The 27,648-nt window shown below is 42.8% G+C and overlaps 1 protein-coding gene across 1 annotated transcript; it reads right to left on the reverse strand.

Annotated features, from left to right (window-relative positions):
• Positions 1-13,141: 13,141 nt before the first annotated feature.
• Positions 13,142-27,448, reverse strand: rev1 (REV1 DNA directed polymerase). Its single transcript, XM_080478281.1, has 22 exons — positions 27,364-27,448; positions 24,461-24,536; positions 22,979-23,111; positions 22,174-22,342; positions 21,652-22,083; positions 20,699-21,543; positions 20,107-20,205; positions 19,878-19,994; positions 19,662-19,788; positions 19,454-19,582; positions 19,209-19,363; positions 19,009-19,128; positions 18,696-18,916; positions 18,417-18,589; positions 18,095-18,324; positions 17,842-18,026; positions 17,495-17,746; positions 16,543-16,642; positions 16,068-16,267; positions 15,842-15,992; positions 14,814-14,916; positions 13,142-14,719 (listed from the first exon to the last, which is right to left on the reverse strand). The coding sequence occupies exons 2-22, from the start codon at positions 24,524-24,526 to the stop codon at positions 14,608-14,610; spliced, it is 4,119 nt and encodes a 1,372-aa protein (XP_080334407.1). The 5' UTR covers positions 24,527-24,536; positions 27,364-27,448; the 3' UTR covers positions 13,142-14,607.
• Between the last annotated feature and the right edge of the window lie 200 nt (positions 27,449-27,648).

Here is a 27,648-nt window from a genome sequence, read left to right on the forward strand (position 1 = left end):
TGGTTTTCGTTATGGCCAAACTGTGACTAGCACAGAAGTCCAATAACAGAACACCGCTCGGGTTCAGATGAGGGAGGCCGTTCCTCCCAATCACCCCTTTCCAAGTCTCACTGTCGTTGCCCACGTCGGCATTGAAGATCGGGTACTCTGTACTGCTGTTCGGGTCTGTAGGCCGAGACAACAGTCAGAGACCTGTCCCCTACCCGAAGGCGTAGGGACGCGACCCTCTCGTTCACCGGAGTGAACTCCAACACATGGCGGCTGAGCTGTGGGGCAATAAGCAAGCCCACGCCAGCCCGCCGCCTCTCACTGCGTCCCTCACTGTCCAGCCCCTGTCAAGGAGCTGGGTTCCAGAGTCCAAGCTGTGGGTGGAGGTGAGCCTGACTATATCTAGACGGTATCTCTCTACCTCCCGCACAAGCTCAGGCTCCTTCCCCCCCAGCGAGGTTATGTTCCATGTCCCAAAAGCCAGGTTCCGTGTCCGGGGATCAGGTCGTCGAGGCCCCTGCCGTCGACTGCCATCCAATCCACATTGCACCCAACCCCTACGGTTGCCTCTGTGGGTGGTGGGCTCACAGGAGGAAGAGGAGGGATCCGCGTTATCCCTTTGGGCTGGGCCCGGCCGGGCCCCGCGGGCAAAGACCCGGCCACCAGGCGCTCACATGCGGGCCCCAACCCCAACTCCCGAAAAACGGAAGACAGCTCGTCTCCCGTGTTTCGTTTCCCAATATCAAATCAAAAAACGAAAATCAGATGGTTTCCGGTTTTTCGTCCTCCGACATCAAAATGAAAATTGAATGGCCGGAAGGTACACAGACCGAAAACACAGAGTGGAATCCAGTTTCTTATAGACCAAGTGACTCCCAGTGAAGTTTTCAGCAGCGGCTCAAATGAGTTTGTCTTCCTTTTCTTCTTTTTCTTTAAGGGAATTTTTTAGCAACGACCTCTTAATTGCTGGAGTCGTATTTCCTCATATGCCAACACAAATGAACCATGAGAATAAAAAGCTGCGGATTTTAATTTATGACATTGTCAGCACGCTCACATCCTTCCCTCCTGCTTCCAGACCGCCGCCGTGAGCTGCAGGTTATTATCCAGGAAGAATAAACGGGAAAATTCACAGCTTAGCTGGTGATGATTATTCCCAGGAATTGTTGAGGATGACATTGGCTGCTTATAAATGACTCATGATGAAATGTGAACATCACAATACTTCCAAAAAAACTTCAATCAATATCAGCTCAGAGAGAGAAAGAGAGAGAGAAACAGAGAGAGAGAGAGAGAGAGAGAGAGAGAGAGAGAGAGAGAGAGAGAGAGAGAGAGAGAGAGAGAGAGAGAGAGAGAGAGAGAGAGAGAGAGAGAGAGAGAGAGAGAGAGAGAGCTCAGCTGCACTTCATGCATTAACTAATTTTACTGTATGGCCAGTCCACACTAATGACAGTAAAGTTGCCACTAAAGATGTGTGCATCCACAATGAAGGGCATTAACATTTTGTAAAGACCTGCTCTCGGCAGGTTGTGTTTAGCTGCATAGAAGCTCCTTATCCCTTCAAATATAAAAGGAGAAACAATATCCAGGAATTTTCTGGATGAAGTGAAAAACATTGGTGATCTTGTGGTTCTGTAGCGGAGCCGGCGGGGGGACAGGGTGCTGCTGGTCTGGACCCACGGTGACTCAGGGGGACAGGGTGCTGCTGGTCTGGACCAGGGCCGGAGTGGGACTCTCCTGGAGTTTCATACCTCAGACCGGCCCACTTTAGATCACGACCTATGAAAATCATGTGATTATAATCTTACATGTGAAGTCCATTGCACTGTTCTGTAAAGCCTTGTAATTCAGTGTCTTTTTTCTAAAATATTTCCAATTCATTCCAAGTAAGGCTTGCTTCATCATGTAAATTTAGTTCAACACAAGTGCACCAACATTATACAATACTGCAGGATTACTATTGCAACAACACGTCATCAGTAGAGTAAAACTAACCTGTCTCGTGACGGTCTAACAATCCCAGCTCACGCTTTATTTTATTTTTTCTAATTTCAGAATCTATATTTCAAATAACTTTTAAGTTATCCAAACCTTAAAAAATGAAATAAAATAAAATAAAATAAATATATATATATATTCAAAATATAGAATTACAAAATGAACTTTCTTCTAACACTATCATCTGTTTTTCAAAGAAACATGACCGACCCTAAACGCCACAGAATTAATTGACTTGATAATTAAATCGAACAGTGGTTTGGAGGCAAAGTTAAACATCTTTCTCGTTGTATTGTCATTTGTTGTTTCTAAACGTGAGCTGGTTTTAATAAAAAAGTTGCCAATCTTAGCACATTTTGCTGTTTCCACATCTTTCCTTTTTTAAATTCAAGCCTTCTCTGCTCCACCTTGTTCTTTCTCTCCATCTTTCAAACCCACTGACCGAGTGAACGGACGTGTTACGTCGTTTGCCAGTGGAAGACTTAAAAGTTTTGTTGAAAAAGAAAAACGAGAAGCTGCGGATTCGGACCAGGAACAACGGAAAAGGCGTGTGATCAACCCAGTGCTGTGAAAGAAAACAAAAAACACCAGCCGAAAAAAAACTAAACAAAAAGTGAACATTGACCCTCGCGGCCCAAACATCAGACCGAACTGCTTATTCCATATGGAGTCTGGTGGTAGTGCCCCGTTTGGGAAGTTATTAGGTCCCGGAGTGGTCCCCATTGGGGGTGTTTTTTCTCTCTCCAAGAATTCATTCAAATATGTTATTTTATTTTATCGGCTATTTCCCAGTGGATGATTAACCTTTTCTGCACCTGAGCACATGGGATTGGCACCTTTGATTTAATATAACTGATGTAGCTGACATGCTGGGACTGATCCAGACCAAAACAAAGGAAGTGGAGGCTTTATGAGGCTGTTCAGGAAAACGTATTGGAGCTGATGTCTCATTTAAAAATCAAACACAGAATACAAGTTTTTTTTACTTTCTTTCCTTGATATTTTATTTTCTTTGTCATCCATTTTTGACAAACAAAAACACATCATTTGTTCAATCATGTTACCTGCATTAAAAACAGTGTGAATCGCAACTTCAATGAAATCCTGTATTTTCTTCAGCCTCTTCAGCAGAGCTTCTCTAAGCACATTGTCCTACAGAGGTCAAGTCTCTGTGGAGTCACAAAGAATCATTTCAAGTCATTTCCAGCTGAAATTGCAGCGCGAGTGACGGCCAGTGTCCAACAAGTTGATGTGTCCTGCTCTGGTCCTGTCTGTCTCCACTGCAGGATCACCTGCTAGTGTCAAAGAGAAGAAGTCTACTTCTTCTGCTCTAATTTGATACTGCCCCCTGCAGTTTGGGAGCGGGAGCCGCGTGAAGTATAAACGGCACACACGTTCTCTCATGCTGATGCTGCAGGTATTAAGTTCCGGACGTCATGCCCGTGCGTCAATGCAACACTTTTCTTTAACGGTCAAGGTCAAGGTGTTGTCACATGAAACGTTGTCATGTAAACAGGGCCTTAGACACACATAGTGCATCAACCTCTTCAAAACACAAAGACACACACCCAACACCACCACAAGCCAGTTCTCCCGGTGGTAACTGTTCTGACACCTCCTGCTTGAAACCCAACAAGTCAGAAGAATGTGTTAGAACAAATGTAGATGAAGTACTGAATCTTAAATTCATCTCTCCATCTCATTTGACTGCAACATCCCAGGTGGGACTTGAACCCACAATCCCTGACTTAGAAAGCCAATGCCTTGTCCTTTAGGCCACTGGGAGACCTATTATATTAAAACCTTTATAAAGTACTGAAGTGGGCAACTTTTTTACATCGGGTGCCTCTGGGCAGCAACATTTTGTCTTTTTGCTGACCTCAGCACAGCCAAACCAGGACAGTGGCATAAGAATTCCAGAGGCCGCAGGGCCTGTTAGGCCTTGGCTGGAAGCACTATCTTCAACTCAACTGCAAATATTCATATTTTCCGTACAAACTGTTGCCTGACCATCTTGGTAAGATGTGAGGATGAGTCCTTTGTCACCATGGCTGTCCTCACTGAAATGCTGGAACAATAGAGACAATATTATAAAGAAATGCTGTCTCAACAACAGGAGAATTTTGAAAGTTTTATACAAGTCATTATGGAAGGGGCAAACAAGAAGCTGGATGGTGTAATTAGAGATGTGCAGGAGCTGAAGACAAGCCTGGAATTCACACTGGGGTAAATGGCGGAGATGAAGTCATCAGATACAGAAATGGAGGCCAAACTGAAATCTGTTGAGAAAAGGTGAAAACTGGAATGATTTGGAGCTAAAAGTTCATAATCTGTTTTCCAGTAATCTTGGACTGGACACTAAAAGAATTGAAATTGAGCGTGTCCAAAGTTTGGGACAGCATGAGGAAGGTGGAAGACCTAGACGAGTGGTGGTTCGTCTCCTACGCCTGAAGGATAAACAACACATCCTTTCTTCAGCCAGAAAACTTAAGGGAACCAAAATCTTCATAAATGAAGACTTCTCAGGGGCAGTGCTGCAGAGACAGAAGGAACTGTGGTCCAAGCTCAAAGCTGCAAGAGAAAGCGGAGACATGGGCCACATGGAGGTATTATAAACTTATTGTCCGGCCAAGAGGAACGCAAACAAACGACACTTCAATCTTTCACCACCAACAATGTGCAGTGATGAGTTAGAATGTCTGTCTTTTTTTCCTGATCATTATTATTATTTTTATTTATGGACAGAAGTCACAATAATGAAACCGACTCACTTTTAGGCGTCTCAAAGAAGGGTCTGATTTTAGCCCATTTGAATATATGTAGTCTCAAGAATAAAGTAGAGGAAATGAAAAGAATGTGCCTAACAAGTGGTGTTCACATCTTGGCCCTGTCAGAAACACATCGAGATAAGAGTTTTGATGATTCACTTGTAACTGTCAGTGGATATAATTTGTACAGAAAAGACAGAAACGGATATGGAGGAGGTGTTGCACTTTGTATTCAAGAAGATATTGCCACTATGGTAAGAGAGGATCTCATGAACCGCGACAATGAAACACTATGGGTACTGAGCTCATTACCATTCAGCAAGCCAGCATTAATCGGTTGCTGTTACAGGCCTCCAAGTTCTAACGCATGTTATTTGGATGAATTATGTAAAAACCTTGACAGGGCCTGTGATGAAAACAAAGATGTGTTTATTTTAGGTGACTTTAATGTAGATCGGTTTTCCAAAGGTCGCTCGTCATCTATATCAGATTGTTGAGCAGGCCACAAGAGTGTCTTTCAGTAAAAATGGTGTAAAGACATCCACTTGCATAGATCTCATATTCACTAATGTAACTGAACTTGAGCCAAAAATCTCATGTGAGAATGTTAAAATAAATGTGTTCATTTGTGTTGAAATGAAATGTTGATTTGAATCCAATAGTCTTTTTGCCCCCCGGCTAGCTCAGTTGGTAGAGCATGAGACTCACAATCTCAGGGGTAGTGGGTTCGTGTCCCACGCCGGGTGTCACATTCCTGTGGGCTCACCACCTGCAGGAAGGTTCTTAATCGGTGCATTGTGATCTGGGTGATGGTGCTCAGACTGTCACCCCCGCGGCCCAGAAATGGATAAGCAGAAGAGGATGAATGAATGAGTTTTTTTGTTCAGTTTGTTTGATATTGAACATGAATGAGTCTTAGTTTAACTTTTAACTCTTTTTATGTTACATTGGAAAAAATACTTTTTGCTTACATGATGATGATAATAAAACATTTTAATGTAGTGCACTTTACATTTGTGGATCTCAAAGCGCTAAACACAAGAATATAAGATACTTAAAACTGCCATAAAAATCAATGAAGAGCTGCAAAACAAAGACTGGGTCTGTGGTGACTTCAAATGGTCTGGAAGTAAAGTCCACAGGCGGGAGCAGAAAGTAGTGATGCACCGATCCACATTTTTTCACTTTCGACCTAATCCTGATACCGGAATTTGGATATCTGCAGACAGTGTTGTGCCTGAACGAGTTCAGTGAACACTCGTTCCTGAACTCATTCATATTTTGGGCGAACGTGAACTGAACGTACCGCATTTCTGCCTGATGAACGTCACTGTGAGCGGCACTCTCACAGTTCAACGTTGTTTAAGAGAGTTGCTAGATTTCCGAGTCTTCCAGTAGAAACCCCAGGCAAGGCACACTGTAAACAGGCCTTAACATGTAAGAGGAAAACAGCCAATCTGGCAACAGGAGCCAACAGAGTCGCACCGCTGCATGCGTCATCAAAATGCAAAGCATCGTGGCAAAAACAAATGGAAGACAGCAGCACTACCTCAGACTCTGCCTCCACGATTAATACTTCATCTTCGTATGGTTACCGTACCCTCCGGACGATAAGCCGCTCTGTTTTTTTTGTGTTTTTTATACATGCTTTGAAGTCTGCGGGGGACGACTCGGTTTTATGAGCTGATTTCTGAATTATTTATGGATTCATACATTTTTGTTAATAAACGCCTGTTAGCTGAATTCCACGATCCCTGGTGATTATTGTGTATTTATTGTTGACATTCACCGGTTTGTAACAGTCTGTACCCTTTTATTTAAGATTGTTATATTTTTACACAGAAATATTAACTAACTTAAATAAACCTTTTTCCAAATGAGACTGATATTTTGGTAATTAGCTATTTCAAGTTTATCTGGTGGTGCCCCCCTTTTTATTATTAATGAATAAATAACAAATTTATTCAAAGTAATCATTTTCATTAATAAATTATTTTTGATAATTTATTAATGTTTAAGTAATTACTCAATTACTTTAGGACTTGTTAATGAGTAAATGACCGTTTACTTCCATTAATAATTAACATTTTTCATAAATTGATTCCAGTGATATATTACTTTCAGTAATCTATTACTTACAGTTATTTAATGCTAATAACCAACCATAAATCCCTACAGAGCCTCTCGGTTGGTTTTGGCCCACCGGCCTTATGTTCTCTGCTGTTAGGGGAACGTGAAACTTAAGTACGCGTGACGTCAAAATCGTCATTCACCCTGTAGCGCTAGGCTCCAACCCTCTGTGGTTGCCCGCCGGGCAGAAGTGGAGATATTTTCGGGGTCGTTACGTTACGTTACATTATGGAACGTTAAAGAAGTGAGCCCAGAGTGTAGTATGGAGGCAATTGTGTAGCAACCACGGCTTGCACACAGTCTGCAGACACGGAATGTGGAGATCGTGGAGGGTCTGACGGAGAGGAGCTTCACAGAGAAGCACCGTGCTGCGGGGAAGCTGTGATTATTCACATCTCAAACTAATCTCCCGACACCACAATGTCTGAATTTTCCAATAATTGGGTCCATACCAAATATTTTGGCCGTTTTAGTGTCACTCAGCTTGGAATTTTCCAGGAAAACCTGTCCTTTGTCTTCGTCAGGCAGGTTGTCACTCATTAAGGTGTGTTAACAGTTAAATATGTGTCTGTGCACAGTGACGTGTCCAGTACAGGGTGTCGCATACAGTTGCTTCACGGAGTCGCATAGGTTGTCCTCTGCGATCCCAGCTGGATCCGATGTCACTGCCCAAGCATAGGAGCCAGGTTTAATATACAGGAGGTGATGATCACATCATTGATGCAGCTGTACTGCTCCAAATCAGACGCTTGTTTGTCCAGGAAGGCGATACGCTTTTCCTTTTTAGTACTCTGGAGTTTCAGGGCTTTAACCTCCTCCATCAAGCCCATGATGGTTTTCTACTGTAGCCTGACAGCTGAAACCTCCTCCGACAGGAAGTCTCAGGACTTTTTTTTAATGTCCTCCAGGTCTACTGTCGCTTGCGTTTTCGGCCCCATCGTGGCACACACACTCCTGTACTGTCTGTTACTCGCCGTGGGCTCCCGATGGGAGGATGGATGGTGCAGATCACTGCGGCGTGAAAAGGAACACTGGAGCGCACCTATGATCTCCCTGAAGAAAGAAAGTGGATAGAAGGAAGAGACAACTGGATGTCACACACTCTACAAAATGAAATAATTGAAAAGTTTTCTCATGCTAGATTGTTGCCCGCTCATCGCACTACCGATTTTATGGTCTCACAGCTGACGGTACAACTGACATTAGCACCACTGAGCAATTCTCGTGCATCTGAAATACGTTGACAGCAGCTTTGAGCCTCACACTGTGTTTTGGGGATTTTATAACGCCCCGGACAGGACTGGAGAAACTCTTTTCAGTTGCATCGAGGATGTTTTTTTAAGACTAAACATCCCCATTGAACGCATCGCAGGATTTTGTTTTGATGGAGCAGCTTGTATGTCGGGGTGTTTTTCAGGCGTGCAAGCTCGGCTCAAAGAGTTAAACCTGCACTCACTTTATGTGCATTGCAGCAACCACTCACTGGATTTGATTCTCCAAGAAGCCGCACGTGAAGTGAGTCTTGTGGCCAATACTTTGAACTTTGTTCAGGGTGTCTCATCTGTGATAAGAGAGTCATCAAAGTGAAAACAGCTCGACCAATCGTTTTGTGGCTCTGATGCTATGCTGTCAACATTTTAAGCCTTTGCACAACAAGGTGGGGTTTCCATGACATGTCCATTAAACGCGTCACTGCAGCTTACCCCACTCTCCTGACTATAATACAAAATACGTTTGCAAACACTTACTACAATTAAGAAAAAATACAACATCACAACAGAACATTTTATCACAACATCAGAACATCACAATAGGCTTATCTTTTAGTCTTGGCAGCTGTAGGTGTTGATAAGCCACATTTTCATTATTTTTGTGAAGGCCTTGTATGTTGTGAGCAGTTTAACCTCCTCAGGTACTCGGTTCCACACACTTGCACTCCTTACTGACCAGGCCGACTTACTAAAAGTGCTCCTGCGCAGAGGAATACAACAGTCACCTCTGATAGAGCCTGAAGGGACTCGCTCAAGGCTGATGAACTCTGCCAGAGGATCTGGAGCCAGTTTATGCAGTACTTTATAGGTCGGTTTTAAGTCTGCAAATGTGTGAAGACTGTCGAAATTTAAAATACTGTTGTTTTTTTTTTAAATTGCACAGTGATGATAGTGCCTAGGTTTTTTTATCCATAACTTTAATTGCTTGTTTATACAAGGTTTTCAATGTTTTTTTTGAACTGTGACTAGCCTGGGACCAGCTGGTTAGGCAATAGTTAAAGTGACAGAAGATCATTGAATGCAAGTACATTTTTGCGGCTTCAGTTGAAAATTTTAGTTTCGAATCGCACGAAAATTTGTGAGATTTAACTTGATTTTTTTTACACAATTTGCCAATATGAGCTTTAAAGAAAAGCTCTGAATCTATTATAATCCTGAGATATTTATAATGGCTGACAATTTGTATTTTTTCTCCATTAACATGTATGTCGGGGTCGGGTGATGCTCTATTTGTTTTAGTGAAATACATGCCTACAGTTTTAGAAACGTTTAGCGGTAGACAGCACTCCTGCAACCAAGTTGTAGCACAGGGCATTGAGTAGAGAGAGACCGTGGGATGTATTTCCCCAAGCTTCACGGTTTCGAATTATCTTATTTAAATCATGACAAAAACTAATTAATGAAGAGGGAAAACTAAATTTGAGTTCATTGTAAGCGTTACACGGTTTAAATGATTAAATAAGCTTTTGTGCAAAACTGTGTGCAAGTTTCAACTGTAACAGCCGAAATATAGAGACTTCATCATTATTTACAATTCAAAGCATCTCTTCAGGACAGGATGAGTTACACTTGTTATTGTTGACCGACGCCGTTAACAATACAATCTGTTATTGTGTTGAATTAGTTAGTTGGTTAGTTAGTTAATGTGGACAAACAGTATAAATTAGTACTTGTTGGGACACAAATCAGGTGAGAAGTTTATGTCACTAACTCACTAACTATACCGAACAAAAATACGAACGCAACACTTTTGTTTTTGCTCCCATTTTTCATGAGCTGAACTCAAAGATCCAAGACTTTTTCTACGTATGCAAAAGGCCTATTTCTCTCAAATATTGTTGACGGATTTGTCTAAATCTGTGTTAGTGAACACTTCTGCTTTGCTGAGATAATCCATCCCGCCTCACAGGTGTGGCATGTCAACATGCATGAATATTACACAGGTGTGCCGTAGGGTGGCCACAATAAAAGGCCACTCTGAAATGTGCAGTTTTGCTTTATTAGGGGGGGGTCTTCGGTGGGAGGTCGGAAAACCAGTCATACTGACCTCCCCCATGGAGTGCGCCCACTGCCGTGCAGTGAGCACTGTGCATCCAAAGTGCAGGTACAGTCAAAACAATGTCACAAAAAAGGACGAATCCTTCAGGTGCAGAGAAAAGAAAGAGGAAGAAAGTGGAAGAGGAGGAAAAAAAGCCAAGATAATCTCAAACTGAGATGTGTGAGTTGTACTCAAATCTTCAGGTCGCTCTACGGAGAGCCTGCACTCTCCCCGTGACTGTTGCATCTGCAGAGTGGAGCTTTTCCAAACTCAAATGATTAAAAACTACTTGAGATCTTTCATGGCACAAGAAAGACTGAGTGGACTAGCAGTGATTAGAATCAACAACAAAGTTGGCCATCAGATCTTACAGTGATGTCATACATGACAAAGCCAGGAAGCACAGGAGTGGGTGGAGTATTGGGTGGAGTAATGAGGAAGAACAGAGGAACAAAAATGTGATTGTCAAATGTGTGGATTAAGGTAGTTTATTTAATAAATTTACATTACATTTACACAGTTTAAATACCAACGTTATATTTGTTTTTAAACCTTGTTACCTTGTAACTCTGTTCATTAACATTATTGAAGTATTTGCTTGATATTTGTTTTAATTCTGTTTAATTCTTGAATTTGTGACTATTTTTATATGTCTGAGTGATTTTATTTGTTGTTACACTTAATTGTTGTTCTTGTACTACAAATAATTTTTGCACATTGCTGTTGCAGTTTTTTGCGACCAAAAATAAACAACCAGATGACACTTTTACTGTAAATCCAAAGCTTTATCACTTGGAATGTTCAGTCCCAGACTGCTCCTATATCTGTATGTTCTACGTTCCCTGGACACCATTCATCATTCATTCATTGGTATTATTTTTGTTTTTCCCTGGGCCACCCCGTGTCTTTATAAATGACATGTCATAAGTAAAGACATGTCAGGTTAACAATAGGATAATGTAAACTGAACTGCCAGAGCAGCAATGAGTTTATAGTAGGTGTGTGAATGATCAACAATAAATATTATTGGCAGAAATAGAGGGCCACAAAATCAGATTTTGCTTCGGACCGGCTCTGCCTAAACTCCCCCACACCGTCACTGAAAGCTCGAGCTCCCCCAGAGCACCAGCAGACAAATAAAAACAAAGGAGGGCCGCTACCCTCGGGTTTGGAACCAATAGAAACTCGGCAGTGAATGTAGAGTTTCTCGCCTCCAGCCACTCATTGGTCGAACCGACCCGAACACTGCAGGTGTCCGATATTCAAACTTGGATGAATCCCTCTTCCAGCTGTCGCTCAGCCGACCCGAACGTCTGAGAGACACGTCTCTGCTGCATCGGAGGGAAAAAGAGCATTAAGTGGACCCACAGAACCAAACCAAGGTTCTGCTCGCTGGACGAGCAAAACACAGTTTGGATTACTTTTTCTCTTTTTCGGCCCCCTGGGACACAAGCCAGCGTCTCTCCTGCTTCAACAACGTACGGCTTTCTACAGGAAGCTGCTCTGAAGCTGAACGTAAAGCCCCACAGTTCTGGTTCAGGACGCCGAATCCAGACCCAGTAATGGACAAGTCACCGCGGCCTCACGAGAACGACGCCACACCACCCGGTGCGGACCAGGAAATATATTCAGTCAGTGAAACCGAGTGCATTCAATTCCAGGAATGTGTTACATTTCAAGTGAGAACGTGAGAAACGGCTTTTGGTTGATTACCCGTCAAGACGAAAAAGACGACGCGGCACCTTGATCGAAACGATTGGTAGGAGATTTGTGAGGAAACAACACTTAAGACGGTCTGGTAACTACTGCTAATGCCAGCTGAGTTGAATAGATGGAGCAGTGGGAAGTAATGCAAAGTAACTGAGACGTTTAAACTGGGGGGCGGGAAGGAAGAGGAAAGGGGCAGAAGATGTTTTAATGGGTTTCTAAAGGCAAAGGGAAAATATAGAGCAGTGGGAATAGTATAGACTAGTTACAACCAGCAGGTGGCGGTAATGCGACTTAATGGATGCCAGCTGCTGTTAAAGCCAAAAGAAGAACTGCTTTATGCTGCACCTTATGTCAGGTCAATTCGTTTTCTACTGTAATTATTGTATATAATAAACTAGACGTGAAAGAGTTAATAGTTTTAGTGATTCCAATGCATTTCACATTGTTCAAATAGAATTAAGGATCTTGAGAGTAAAAATGTGTTTTGTATTGGAGGTTAAAACAGGACAGTTAGGAGTAAAACCCGAGTTACAGTTCATTTGTATGAAGTATTGTATTCATAGCTTTGTTGGAAACATGTTGGATTAATAGAATGAGACAAAATCCAGTTGTGACGATGATGGCCAGTTATTTTTTTTAAAGATACCCGAGTCATGTTGGAGAATAAACCTCCCTCCAAAAAGGCAGCGTCAGCTCGACGCGTTAAGAAAAGCAGAACGCCACTGTCCTCTGATTGTAATCCCAGAGGGGCAACAGCGCTGTAGTGGGTAGTACACTCAGCTTGCATTGAGGATGTCTCCCAATTTGAGTCTGGACGTTCTGTGCACAAAACGTGCCTAATCAAGATGAAAACTTGTATTGTAAAAACATGAAAAAAACTGAAATTTTCAGTTTTATCTGTGTAATTTCCAAGACACTGAAGCCCTAATGGCTCCCAGTGGATGGATTGAGTGCAGCCGCCTACATTGGTTTGTGAATGTGATAAATATAAAGCGCTTTATGGACTGCTCAAGTGGTGGAAAAATGCTATAAAAGTGAAATCCATTACATTCTCTTATCAAGAAACAACTAAAAAGTACAGGATGTACCTCAAAAACAGCCCTCAAATCTAGGACGAGGTGTAAAAGTAAACTGAATATTCATCCTTTCCAAAAAAAGTCAGATTGTTTCCTTATTCCACTGTTATGTTGATGCAATGAAATGATCTCAGCCACAATTAAAGAAGACAGACAGAACTTATCAGTTGACAGTTTATTACCAAGATTTAGAAAAAACGTACAAACAAGTTCACAGCTTGAGGTCCTCAGGCACAAGCCAGCTTAGAGAAGACGAGACTGGCCAATTTTAACGTCTGGCCATATTTGACAAGTGAAGAGAAGCAACCTCTTGAAAAGTGAGCCGGACACTCACACATTCTGAATTACATTCATTTCCAACAGGTTTAAAAAGATGCGAGATTGATTTGGTTTGCATATAGGGAGATTCCTAAAAAACATCTCTGCCGCACGCACATCGAGTCGGTTGCGATGAACCAGTCATGAACTTCACAGAATGACCACTTGATCCTGCGCCTATCCAGTATTACTTCAACCATCACACGCGTGATTTTAGTCCAGATCCAAATTCTTCATGAAAGCTGACGTTATGTTGAAGTGACATCTCGTTTGATAAGGGGGGGGGAGAAAAAAAAAAAGAAGAGGAAATGCATAGGCTACGTATTGACTGCCATAACCCCTGTCAATGTCCACGTACATCAGAGTGCTACTGAGAATCAACAGTTCACCTCTTGTGAAGTACTTTGGCCAGATTTGTATTTTCATGTCGAGATGATTTAAGAGCGGAAAGAATTACAATTTATAGACAGTTACTAAGAATTCACTACAGGTAAACAGTACAGGAGGTATTTCCTCATACAGACTTTTTTTTTTTTTTTTTTAAACTCTTAACAAGAATATTTAAAAACATTATTTACACAATAACAGAGTTTGGCACTTCTTTTTTTTTTTTTTTTGTTGAAAAAGTCAAAAACTACTGCAGTCAGTAGTTTTAAATACTTCACAGGTAAGTGCGAGTGGTGTGTCAAGCACCAAATAAATTGTAACCAAAAAAAAGTACAAATGCCTTTTTTTTCGAGATTATCGTACATATGTCATAAGAAAAGTGCTACAAGACTAACAGATTGTAAAAATGCTTTCCGTTTGAGCGTGATGACGTGTCATTTATTCGTGGCACCGCGTAAACATTGAACAATTGAGGAAAGCCAATAGTTGTTAGATCTCTGAGCTAGAATGGGTGTGTTAAGGTAGTAAACCAAGATATCCTCTGATCAAATCTGACAAACATATTGAAAATGGTTCTTGTGCAAAAAAAGAAATGATTAAAAAAAAACAACCCTGCTACGATTATGACCGTTTTCAGTTTTGACGAGCAGATATAAAAGAAATTTAAAAAAAAACTATTTTAGAGTATAGAAAATTATGTACTGTACACAATTTATTCAAATACTGTTACGGCTCTCTCTCTCTTTCAGGAGGCGACAGAATACACTGCCTGATTGGTGTAGCGTTGGAACAAACGAGAACAAAGAAAAATGCCACGTTAGTGTCATGATTTGCCTTGCGAAAGTTCCCAAAAAAAAAAAAAAAAAAGGCATAGATACCATAGAAAACACACACACTATGAAAAAGAGTGCTTCCTTCCGTGTTCATGCTATCTTCAGAGTGCTACCGTAGGCCTGCTGCACGATCACCTGCACGTTGTCCAAGATGAAGTCAAACGCCATACTCCACACAGACTCCACCGACTGCTGCATGATCCTGCAGAGGAGAGACCAGCCGGGCGTGAGGAAACAAACAACAATTTGAAAAAATAAAAAATAAATGGGAGGATGACGGATTATAAAAAGCTGACCTTTTCATATATTTTATAATCAAATCCAGCTTCTCCAGATCTTTATCCTCAATCAGCTCTGTGCAGTATTTCACCACCTGCAGGATGTCCTCCTCCATGGGGTCTAACAGGAAGCAGGAAGAAGAAGAAAAATAAAAGATTGGAAATATGCAATTTTGTGCATTTATCTTGATAAGCCTGGGGTGAAATGAAAACCTCTCTGCTCATCTTTAACGTGCTGCTGGCGATCGAATACAGTAAACTGCCTGCTGTGTTTTACTTCTAAAGGTCAGTTTACACAGTAGAAATAGTTTTTGTATTGTAATAATTCTTTGTTTTAAACGTGTCTATCTTTACTTGTGTAGAAAGAAATGGACTTCAGTCCACCTACTGTAGGTTAAATAGAAAAAGAATAAGTAAAGTTGCTAAAAAAAAATACTAAAGTAAGAGTACTTTTAAGCCGCAGTGACGTGCAAAGTCGCTCATTTTAATTTGCCTGTTCAGCTTAATTCAAATAGATTCACAACAAAGTATAAAATATGCCGTTGGGAATTTATTCAGTGCACAAATGTAGATACAGAGAAGTACTTTTCTGTTACAAGTCTGAACTTTCTAGCAACAGAAATGTAGATTTAACAGCAGAGAAACTCTTGACTCAGTACATTTTACTCCAAATGAAGGAAGAACTTCTCCCCTTCATTGGTGAAGGAGAGAAGGTGCGCTTCCTGACATTTGTCCTGAGTTGTTGATCGCTGTAAACAACCTCTTTCACTTTATGTATGTCGTATCAACTTTGTTTAAAAAAAAGGTTTGATTCTCTCCATATGAATAAAGAAATGTTTGTTTTTTTCTCATGGTGGATATTTAAGTTTTAATTCAAATTGTGGGCAAAATCAGTAGCAAATCATAAAGTAACTTCTTAGACTACGTGGTTAAAAAAAATACTTCTAACACTATAAGTACACAAAAATGCTATAGAATTAAATCAATGTGAAGATTTTGAATTTGTTACGTGCACCAATATGTGTTCATCGCATCACAAGAAGCACCTGTCATGGTGGTGACCCATTCTCGTAGGAGTGTTTTGATGTCGGTCAGATCGCACGCTCCTGCCAGCGCCGGAGAGGGCCGAAGGTTCAGGTTGGTCGCAGGCTCCGGGATGTTCTGGTTGGAAGCCGATGTGGACGGATCGTTTTCCGTCTGGATAGAAGAAGATGGGTCGAGAGATTAGCTGAAGTCCGAAGCGCCACTGAAAACGAAACGGTTTGGACTTGCCTTGACTGAGTTTACGGTCTCCAGGGATTTGAAGGGAAGCGGGAGGGTTTTGGCGGGGCTGTTAGTCGCGAGCCGTCTCTTCAGGGGCGACGCCCCTTTCTTCATGGGACTGATGGCATTCTTCCTCTTGTAGCGCCGCTTTACCCGGCCAACACCAACCCCAGACTGTTTGAGATGCAGCAGGGGATTTTTCTGCTCCGCTGCAGACGAAGCACACGGTCAGACAATCTGAGTACAAATGGCAGTTAATGTCTCCGCCTTATGACAGAGGCCTCAAGACAATTCCCAAACATTCATACAACATTGGTTTCACAGGTTAGTCCTTTTGACAGATTTGAATCTTTTTTCATTTGTAATTTCTTTGTAAATACAGTATTGAAAAACAAACAAATTTCTGTGGCGGTTTAGAAATAAGGATTACAATGTTCAACAACGCCTCATCACTGCTTTCAAAGTAACTCACTTGTTGACTTACTAATTTTCGCCTGAGGTTGGATGTTGGTGACGCGACTGTATGCAGACTTCAGTTCCTCCTGGAGCTCTTTGGGAAGGGCAGCAAACACATCTGGATCAACCTGCAATCAGAGAGCAGAGAAGCTGAACATCTAATCCTTTACATTGTATTAAGAGGTTTTTAATAAGAGATCATGTGTGGTTCATTTTCTTTCTGTGGCCATGATACTAACCTGTACTTGTCATGTAATAACAGCAGGGAATAAAACCCCTGGGGTTTGTGTTTTTGTTTACATGTAAAGTTTTTTTAATCTAAAATAATTTACAGTGCCGTTTCTGCAGCAGCGTAAACTACATTTATGTTTTGTACATCTTGAGGTCATACAGTGACGTAGCAGTCAGTCTTTCAGGGAGAAGGCCTCCTGAGGCTGTTGGGCTCGCCGTGCACATTTTAGCACGTTCTCCTTGTGCAAGAGTGAGTTTTCTCTAAGTCGGTTTGTTTTGCTCTAAAAGTAAGAATAAAGTGTTTAAAAAGTGTGTTTAAGGTATCAGTTGGTATAAAATGAGTGTGTGATCATGTTGAGAATGACGGAGATGAACTGGGGTCCCTGAACTAGTTAAATCAGTAAAAATGCTGATTATAGTCTTTCTGCTTTTCAGTGTCACAAGATTATAATCTACACGTTTGACTTTTGCTGGCAGTGGCATTCAGATTCCAACCAGTCACAAGCGCCTGATACTGAAAACGTTCCAATTTTCTCTGACAGCTTTTGGTTTGTTTACATTTCCATAAATCCCAAATACAAAGGAGCACAGGGTTTGTTTGATGAGCTTTTGTTGCTTATGGCTCCAGACAGGAGGAGCAGGAAGGTTTCACTTAAACCACGGTTACCCAGACCCCCATAAAGGTGATGTTCCCCAAAACCCTCCTGTCAGGAAAAGATTAAAAAAAAAGAAAGTAGTTTCATCCCCACCTGGGAGAAGTTGGGTAGTTCCAGTAATACTCCTGCAGCGTCCAGCTCGTTTGGGATCTGTAGGAGCAGCATTCCCACGGGTGGCGTGTACAGTGCAGGTACGGATGTGAGAGGAGAGCGAGGAGGGGAGGCCGGGCGAGAGTTGGGAGCCGGTGAGTGGCAGTTATTCAGTCTCCCTTCTCTTTTCATCCATGACTGCTCCACTTGTTCTCTCAGGTCTGAAGGCAAAGCGTCCAGCACCGATCGATCCACCTTTAATGAAAAACAAACAAACAACAATAAATTATTAGATTATCAAAATTACGAGGTATGGGTCAGGTTTACTTCACTGACTTTTAAATTCATACCTGTGAGGGGGAGGGGACTTCAATACTTAGGTTGAGACGCTTCCGGGAGCTTTTCGGAGTTTGCCTGTACGCTGGCTGTTTGCTGGGTCCAGGGACGGGATCAGCAGGGGACAATATATGTGCAGAGTTGGAAGCTGGCGGGGCATTTGTCGAGGAAATATTTTCCTGATACGAGTCTTCAACATCTGCAAGTATAACCTGAAATTAGTCAATTTTACAGACGAGAGATAAACTAAAAATAGGCCAAACAAACCTCTGATGATACATTTGTCCTTCGATCCTTGACCATAAAACATCTGTTTGATGGAGCGGGTTCGATGGTTCTTAGAACCCTGTGGGCTTGAGTGATTTCCCTCAAGACACTGAACCTGGATGCCAACTCCCCTCAGGTCTTGAACCTGTAACTTCATGGCGTGGAAAAGCTTGATGACAGCGGCGGCGATCAGCTGACCGCTGTCGGTGGACTGAGTGAGCATCACGGTCCTGAGAGGAAGTGAGAGATGAAGAGGTGTAATCAAAGAAACAATACAGAGGGGACATTATGGGTATATTCTGACATGTGGTCTCTTTCTCACCTGGCCAGGTTGTCACAGATGCCGTGACCACCATATTTAGCCGGTTCCAGGGGCGCACCGACCTTGCGGACCATAAATTTGAGGGTAACTCTGCGACCACGCAGTCCTGCCTCTTGCAAACGTTTTTGCACCTCCATGGACAAGTTCTTGAGGAAACATTCTGCCTCATCAACCTGTCGAGTGGAAGATCAACAAGCTCAGAATATGATTCCAGACGGGAGGAAAGAGCAGGCGGGACGGAACAGAACAGACGACAGAGGACGTAAGGGAACAACCAACCTTGGTGAAGCGAATGTTGTAGTTCATCTCTGCTGAGACCGATTTCCTCTCCTTCTCGTGGCGGACCGGCCGGTCGTCGAGACCTCTGCAGAAGCGGAACAGGGTTTGTCCAGTACGAGGTCCAAACTTCTTCTGTAAGTGAGACAGGGACACTTGCTGGAGGTCGACACATGACCTCACGCTCATAGCCGCCAGCTTCCGACCCATAACAGGACCAACACCTAGAAAAAGAAAATACATCAATTAATTCTATATTCTTTGCTTGGCAGTAAACTGTACTGACCATAGCCAGCAGGTGGTGCTGTACACCTACCTGGTAAACTGGTCACTGGCAAGTCCCTGATAAAATCATCCACTTCCTCAGACTTGAGGAAGTACTGTCCGTTTGGCTTGGCCTTGCGGGTCGCCAGACGAGCCAGAAGGATGTTGGAACCTAAACAGATCCGTTTAATAAGCTGAAGCGAGGAGGATGAAGTGACTGGATTTCACTTTATGAAGCGTACTCAAACGTACCCATGCCCACTGAAGCACAGCATCCCGTTTTCTCCTTGATGTCAGCTCGGATTGCGCTGGCCAAATCTTCCGGGCTGCCGCCTACCTCAGCGAGCAGAGTGGAGCCATCTATCAACACTTCATCACAGCTCAGAGCCTCGATGTCATGGGTGTACCTGCACAGAGAAAGCATCAGAAAAGTTGTGTTTTTTTGCAGGTAAATGGGGGGAAAGCGAGTTAAGCAGAGACTCTTTTGTCGCTCTTACCCAGCCAGAGTCTCATACATGGTTAGAGCCACCTCTTTGTAGGCCTCAAAGTCATATGGAACGGACTGCAGTGAGGGGCACAACTGCTTTGCTTTGCCAAAAAACATCCCGTTCCTCACACCCGCCTGCCTGCCAAGGCACGAATATACATTTACATTCCTGTTTGTATAGGTTAATAGTAAATTAATCTTTGGTGTTCATGTCTTACCTCGCTTCATAACTGCAGGATGCAATCTCTGCCATAGAGAGAGAAGAAATATCCTGGTCTACCCCGTTGGTATGGGACTCCGGACTCTCCTGTGAGGGAGTTGTGTGCAGCTCATCCTCGGCCCTCTCTAACGGGCGCATTCAGACAGAAAAGCTTCATTTAGTTGCACTCAAGTGAGAATGTATAATATACAGTAGGCGAATATGATAATCTCACCAGGTTGAGGATGGGTATATTTCCTCTGGTAGTACTGCAGCTCCACTTGAGCGTTGGCACCGGGTCTCACGGGCACTCTGGCCTGTCCTCGGTTACTGGTCACAGCAATGGGCTTCCCTGCAAGAAACCATGTATTCAACCTGGAGCACAGTTCATTTTAAGGACTTTAAAATTCGTTAGCGCTTTTGTGTGGCAAGGAGAGGAAAAGAAATGTTCAAAAGTGCCTTACCTATAAGCTCTGGTCGATGTCTGATCCCCACAGACACAAAAAAACAGTCCATGTCCACATGGAGAATACAAGACTTAACACTGACTGGAGCGGATGTACCTGGCAAGAACAACCATGTCACATTAGGAGGAGTTTTGCAAATCATTAAAAACCACGAACACATAATAGTGTGTAATGGCCTGCTTCCTTTTACTGAGGCCCTCATATATTTGCCCAATGCCCTTCTCCAACCAGACGAATGGAAGGCTAATTGCGCCACATAATCTGTAACACAGCTTGATCAGCAATGTGTAGATCAGAGTTGCCAACCTCATTTTAATAACAATAAAATCTTCTTTTTTTTTTAAGTTCACATTTTTAGAGTATTTTCAGCAGTATTCTGAAAATGGCCTCTCGGTGCTCAATCTACAGTTCAATCTCCAAAAGCCATATCTTCCTTTGCATTGGTTGCAGTCAATCGAGCAAATTCCTTCTGAAATATTTCTTTGTTGGATTTAAACATCCGTCATTGCTGATTGAGGGCCGGGATCAAGAAAACCCACAATAATCAACGTCATCTGCGGCTGTATCATTACGTCAAAGTCTTTCCTACCTTGACTGTCTGCAGATCGGTGAGCCAAAGACTTCCTCAGCTTGTCTCTCCCAGGAAAGCATGTGCTCCCCGCTCCTTTTCGTTTGCTGTTCAGTTCATTGACGTACTCGGAGAAGCCGGTCCTCCATGTGGAGATTTGGTGCAAACGTGAGTGAGAGTAGAACTCTGAGATCAGACCGCCTGTCTGCTCGAGCAGCTGTGCTGAAGACTTGGGTGACTGTAAAGACGATGATGATTTGTCGGTATGAGGATCAGGTGTGGCTGTGTGGCTGGTCGTGAGGTCCGGATCAGATGCAAAGGCTTTATGGTGACTTCCGTTCAGTCGAACAGGAGAATGTGAGAGAGGTGCGGTGGAGAGAAGACTCTTGTCAGAAGTCGTGTCAACCTGAAGGGGTGGCTGAGGGTTTTTGGACAGAAGGTGGGTTTCAGGGACTTTTGAAGCATCATGGCAGGAGGATGGAGGTGGTTTAGGCTCATCGGCGGCTTGTGAGCCAGATGGCTCCAAAGAAGCAGAGGATGTGTCTGATTGCTTTGGAGGACTGTGGGGAAACTCGTAGGGGTCAATCTGATTCTGGAGCTGTATTGGAGGACTCTGAGGTTTATCCTGTGAACTTCTGACTTTGCCTTTGTGCAGGTCTCTGTCAACAGAGGGCTTCTCTCTCACGGCGGACCGGTCCTCTGGCTTTAAGGCACCATTTACAAGGTGAGTGTGTCCATTGGTCAAAGGAGCTGCCTTCATAGCCTTTGAAGCTCTAGTAGGACAAGCATCTTCTTTGCCACACTCTTGCATTTCATTCATTTTTGAATGGCTCTTAATATCCAAGGAGGTCTGCAGTAATCCATTTCTGCGATGGAAAGAGAAAAAATATTTAATTTGAATAGAAGTAATATGGAACATTCCATATGAAATGCTTCAATAATAAACTGGAGGAGAAAAAAAATATATCACTCACAATTTAAAGTCCACTTCCTGTGGGGATGCAGGTTGTGAAGACTTGTGTGGGGGCTTTGTGTAGCTGGGGTTGGACAGTGGGTGGGGCTGTAAAGGGCTTCTGTGCCTGGGATCAGTAATGAGGTGGCTGCTTGCTGAATGACTTGTTTGGGGGTTAACAAAGCGCGCCGCAGCAGCGCTGTGCTGGATGGACTGAGGTCGACTGTGGCTGGGGACAGGGATGGAGTTGTTCTGGCAGCTGGTGGCGGACTGCTCATGGCTCCACGGCTGAATGCTGCGCGACGACAGATGAAGTTTCTGATGGACGCTTGGCTGAAGGCTCGGTCCTGCGATGTCCGAGGTTTGCCGCAGAGTCAGGCCAGTGAAGAGCGGCCCCTTCTGTTTAGCATACAGCTGGTACTGGAGGTAAGGAAGGAGACGCCCAGCCTTGATACTGTTTGGAAAAAGAAGGGAGGAATATTTTTCAGGAATACCGCACAAGATGATCGTGAATATGGAAATGATCCAGGACCACTAAACACACCTGTCAGTGATCCACTCTGGCCTGGTGACCTTTTCCCCTTTGAGCTCTTGGATTTTGTTGTTGGGCAGGTTATTGGCAATGATGTGAGTGGTCTTGGAGCGCGAGTAGTACACATGAAACTGACCGCCGTGCAGCATCATCAGTCTGCGTAGCTCGTCTGCACTCGGGTCTGCAAAAAACATTGAAAACTGTGAGAAAAAAAACCTTCAGCACAGTAAAATCCAAAAACACACGCTGAACGAAAGGCATGTATGAACACCAGAGGCAGAATTACAATTATATCAGTTGTTATACATCAAAAAGTGTGGTCGGCGTGTGACACATCAATGGAACTTTATTTTCTCAATCATTTTATTCTGAAGATAACTGAGGTTTTAAAGATTCCAAACTGAGGAGGGGAAAACATCTTACAGCAATCACAGACTCTCGTTTGAAACATCACAAACTCGAGAGAGAATTTTCTTTCTTCCACACAGACTTTGCATTTATTACTTTGGGAAGATGTTTGTGTTGCTGATACAATCTGCAAATTACAATCAATATGAACTCCATGCATGGCATGAAAAGGGTTTTCTAGTTCTGAGTCGAGGAGGTAGAATCACTCCTCCAGCTGCTGAGAGCAAACAACAGAATACTTGTTGTTCCTCTGGTTCTCCTCTGGGACATTACTGGAGAACATTTCCATTCTGCACCTCTCGCTTTCTCTTAAGTCTGAAAGAGTGACTGAAGGGGTTGTGATAGGGAGGCGGCACAGGAACCCCACAAACCACACCGTCTCACACAAGTGTTATATGCACAGTACTACCTGTGTATCCATTGACGTAAATGGCCACGCCAGTGAAGATGTTGGTGTAGGATCCATCTCTGTGCTTTTCTCGGGGGGCATCCAGTTTGAACTGCTCGTCCAGCTTCGAGATCTTGGCAGCCATGTAGCCACCCTGCATGCAAATAGAGTGATGATTAAAAACTGTTAACAGACATAAAAAATAAATAACAAAATCTGAAAACACATATTTGTTTGACACGTGGTCTGATAAGTACTACATTACAAAGTGAAGTACCTGGGGACCCTGAACTTCAGTGACGACGTGCAGAACATGTATCTGAACACTACTTTATACATTTTCCTTCATATAATTAATTTGCATGAACAACAAGTTGTACATTTCAGAAACAATGGGATCATTCTGTGTAGAAATATCATCAAAAGCCAATCTTAGATTCACTCCTGCAAAGCGAATGCACACAGCAGCGAGTGTACAAATGTTAAGCAGGTTTCATCTTACGTCATTGAGAGAAGGACGCTTCAAGAAGTCAAGCATTGTCATTATTATCTCATGTTTAGATGTCAGTGTTTCATCACAGTAACATAATTGCCAAATTATGGCTTTAATAAACATCGTATGAGAAAAGAAAATCTGTATTAATTTGGTGTTCCATATTTTTACAGTCGTAGATCCTAACATGCGGTTTGAGATCCAGAGGTCGGAGGGGAGCCCCGGGCTTTGCAGATGACAACCAAGATCACAATAGGACATTTTATAAACTGTGTCGCTTCTATATGCTCCTGAGAGTTGGCATGTCAGCCGGGTGTTTGGCTTCACTGTGAGGGTTTGGCAAAACAGAGACCAGACGAAGAGTCTGCAGACTTTCCCAGAGCTAATCTGAGGGGTCTCCAAACAGAACCTCACCAGATGTTTAGGAATCATTGTATTTAACACTTTTACATTACAAGCAAGAACAGAAGTGACAGAAATAAAATCAACTTTTCATAGTTCTGAGCCAATAATGTCAGTGACCTCTGGGACACGCACACCAAGGACCCAACAGTGACCCTCCCTCCTGGCCTCATGTACATTTTGCAGACCACTTTGTGGGTGAACCGACACTACTTATGTAAAATGTGATGCAGTTCTGAGATGATCTGTTTCAGTAAAATCAACGATTTGAAAAGAAGACATCAAACGACATATCACAAAATAATGTTTCCATCAAGTAACACAATGTTTGTTTACTTTGTGTACGGGGAGTTAATTACCATTCTCCGGACGCCACGCTGCTTTGAGGAACACTAAGAGCCTCAGTCACGCCTCACTCAACATCGCTATCGATCTACTTCTATTACTTTGCCGTTATGAGAAAAGAGATCAGAACCGAACGCTTATATTTTCCCAGTAATATGACCTCGTGCACAAAACTGGATGCCATCTTTTAACCGTCTTAATATTGCTTTGTGTATATCTGCTCCATGGATCTCAGTTTCCAGGATAATACGAGCGATACTCACCCTTTCAGACCAACCATTGTCTCCGCCGGCATTGGCTCTCTTCTTCATCCACCCATCTCGACTCATACTGAGCTACCTGGAAACAGAGGGGCGACAGCTCAACGATACACACAGATCCAAATTCTACTCCCCCCCCAAAAATCCCATGTGATCTAATTTTCCGTATACTCATTTGAAAACATATTAAATATTTTAACAATACCAGGATGAACAAAAAGTCATTTGAATGCTACATGAACTCTTTAAAAAAATGTTGGATTTAATTTAACATTCAATACATGTACACGTTTATCTGCACATTTATTACCTCCAAAAAGATTAAAGTCTGGTGTATTGGGGTAAACATACAATTATGTCTCCTCTGATGGTAGCTGGCCACTAAAAATGCATGTAGAAAATACAATACTTTTCAAAGTACACGCTGCCAAACATAATTACAGTGTACTTTTATAGACAAAACGTTGACAATATTGATTTGAGTCTCTCTGCCAGTAATGTGCTGTTAATACTACGCTCTCAAAATAAACGGGAGAGGTAAAAGAAGCATTTAGGACAACGCATTCATTTACACATTTATGTTAAATCATACAGGACAATCTGTCTGTATATTGTTTTTGTTTTTTGAGGAGAAGCATTACTAAAGCTTGAACAGGAGACTTTTTTATGTTGTTTACCAACACTGATATATATATATATATATATATATAAATAAAGCATTTCAAAAGACACATTTTCCCAAATAATATAAAAATAAAAGCCTTACAACTTGAATGCAGTATTTGACATGTATCATGAAAACTACTGGTTTTATAAGATTTAATTTTCATTGATCATGATAACATTTCAGGACAGATTATCCTGTGCTCTTGTATTTAGATTGATTCTATCTAGTTAAATTATTAATAGAATTGACAGTGTAAATTTTACAGAGTCATTTATCCGTTGGCTTTTTGTTTATTCTTCAGTTTTGGTTCATTCATGCTGCAGTTAAAAATAACTTTCAACTCATCATGACTCAACACTGGATTAGACTCATCAAAGTTGTAAATATTTTATATTCCATCTTACTCATTACAAACATGCTTGATGTATCGGAGAAGCTCCCACTGGAAAAAAAAACAAAAAAGGGATAGGATATATCATCGTGTAACTACTCTTTACTTTTCTAAATTGCTCTTATACTGGTTTATACTGGTCTATCCTGACCTGATACTAGTCTATACTTCTCTATACTGGTCTGATGCTGCTCATGTACCAGCTAAATCCAACCTCACAAGGCCCAATCTAAACTGTGATGTGTTTTAGGATTAGAACATCTTGCCATCACCATGCAGCCTGACCCGGCACCAGACCAGTATAGACCAGGATCAACTAGCTTCAGACCAAAACAGACCATTTACAGACCAGCATAGACAAGCGCCAAACTTGTACAAACCAGCTTCAGACCAGTATAGACTAGCTTCAACCCACTACATACCAGTATAGACCAGCTTCAGACCAGTATAGACTAGCTTCAACCCACTAAATACCAGTATAGACCAGCTCATGACAGTAAACTAATATAGACCATCACCAGACCAGTGAAAACTACTTTCAGACCAATATTGGCCAATGCCAGACCAATATAGACCAGTACAGATCAGTATATATCCGTTTCATACAATACAGACCAACAGCAGTCCAATATAGACCAGTACAGACCAATATAGACCAGTACACATCGTTTCATACCAATACAGACCAACAGCAGTCCAATATAGACCAGTACAGACCAATATAGACCAGTACAGACCAATATAGACCAGTACACATGCGTTTCATACCAATACAGACCAACAGCAGTCCAATATAGACCAGTACAGACCAATATAGAAAAGTACAGACCAATATAGACCAGTACACATGCGTTTCATACCAATACAGACCAACAGCAGTCCAATATAGACCAGTACAGACCAATATAGAAAAGTACAGACCAATATAGACCAGTACACATGCGTTTCATACCAATACAGACCAACAGCAGTTAACATAATGGACCACCAGTAAAGTGTCACCAGACTAGTAGACCACATCAGACCAGTCCGACCAGCATAAGAACTCTAATGAAGGTTGTTTTCTACACTTCTTGAGTGTCCGTGTCACCGCTTAAAAAAAAAGTAAAGTAAAAAAAAAAAAAAAAAAAAAAAAGTAATTCAATAAATGTTCTTTCATGAATCAAAACGTGAGAACTGATATAAAAGCGGCAACATGTGACGCTTAGAGTGCGAAGGCATGTCGGGACAGACTCCCTGTCAGCCAGGGGAGGTTACACCGAGGGGAGGGGTAACACCGAGGAGTAACACCGAGGGGTAACACCGAGGGGTAACCCAGAGGTAACACCGGGTAACACCCAGAGGTTACACCGGGTAATACCGAGGGGTAACATTGGGTAATACCGAACGATAACACCGAGCGGTAAGGCACCGGGTAACACCGAGGGGTAACAGCGGGTAACACTGAGAGGTAGCACCGAGGGGTAGCACCGAGGGGTAACAGCGGGTAACAGCGAGGGGTAACAGCGGGTAACCCAGCCCCATGTGTCTCTTCAGCCCCGGCTAGCTAACACGGTTAGCTCTTTATGGAGGAAGACCTCGGCGGCGCTTCGTGTCTCTGCGCCACGGAAGCTCGGCCACCCCGGGTCATCTCAGGCCAACACACACACACGGGGCGCTGGAAGTGACTGTTCCCCACCAGCTCTCGCCAACAAAGCTGGAAGAGGAGCGAGAGGAACCCGAGCAGACAAACAAACGACCGGGGCTGTCTGCACGCGGAGCTTCACGCGGCGGCGGGCGCGTCTGTCAACAGAAAGCTGAGAGAAGAAGTCACTTGTGTTTAGTCTGTTTTTCTTATTCTGTCATTACCTTGGATCCCGTTGTTAAGCCCCAGACTTCCCTCTGCAGCTCCTGCTCGGCTCAGGCGGTGTGTGTGTGTGTGTGTGTGTGTGTGTGTGTGTGTGTGTGTGTGTGTGCACACTGATTAGGTTAAACGAGGTAAGACCAAAGAGAGAGAGAGAGAAGCGAGGTGAAGATCCTCCAGACAGCCGCTGCCCCGAGTCCGCCTGGTCACTCCTGTCCGTCAACACAGGTCCTCTCTATTCTGCCATGTCTCTCCAACATTTAGCTTCACCCTCACAGTCCCTCCGCTCT

Source organism: Lipophrys pholis (assembly GCF_963383615.2).
Source record: "Lipophrys pholis genome assembly, chromosome: 13".
Taxonomy (NCBI): Eukaryota; Metazoa; Chordata; class Actinopteri; order Blenniiformes; family Blenniidae; genus Lipophrys; species Lipophrys pholis.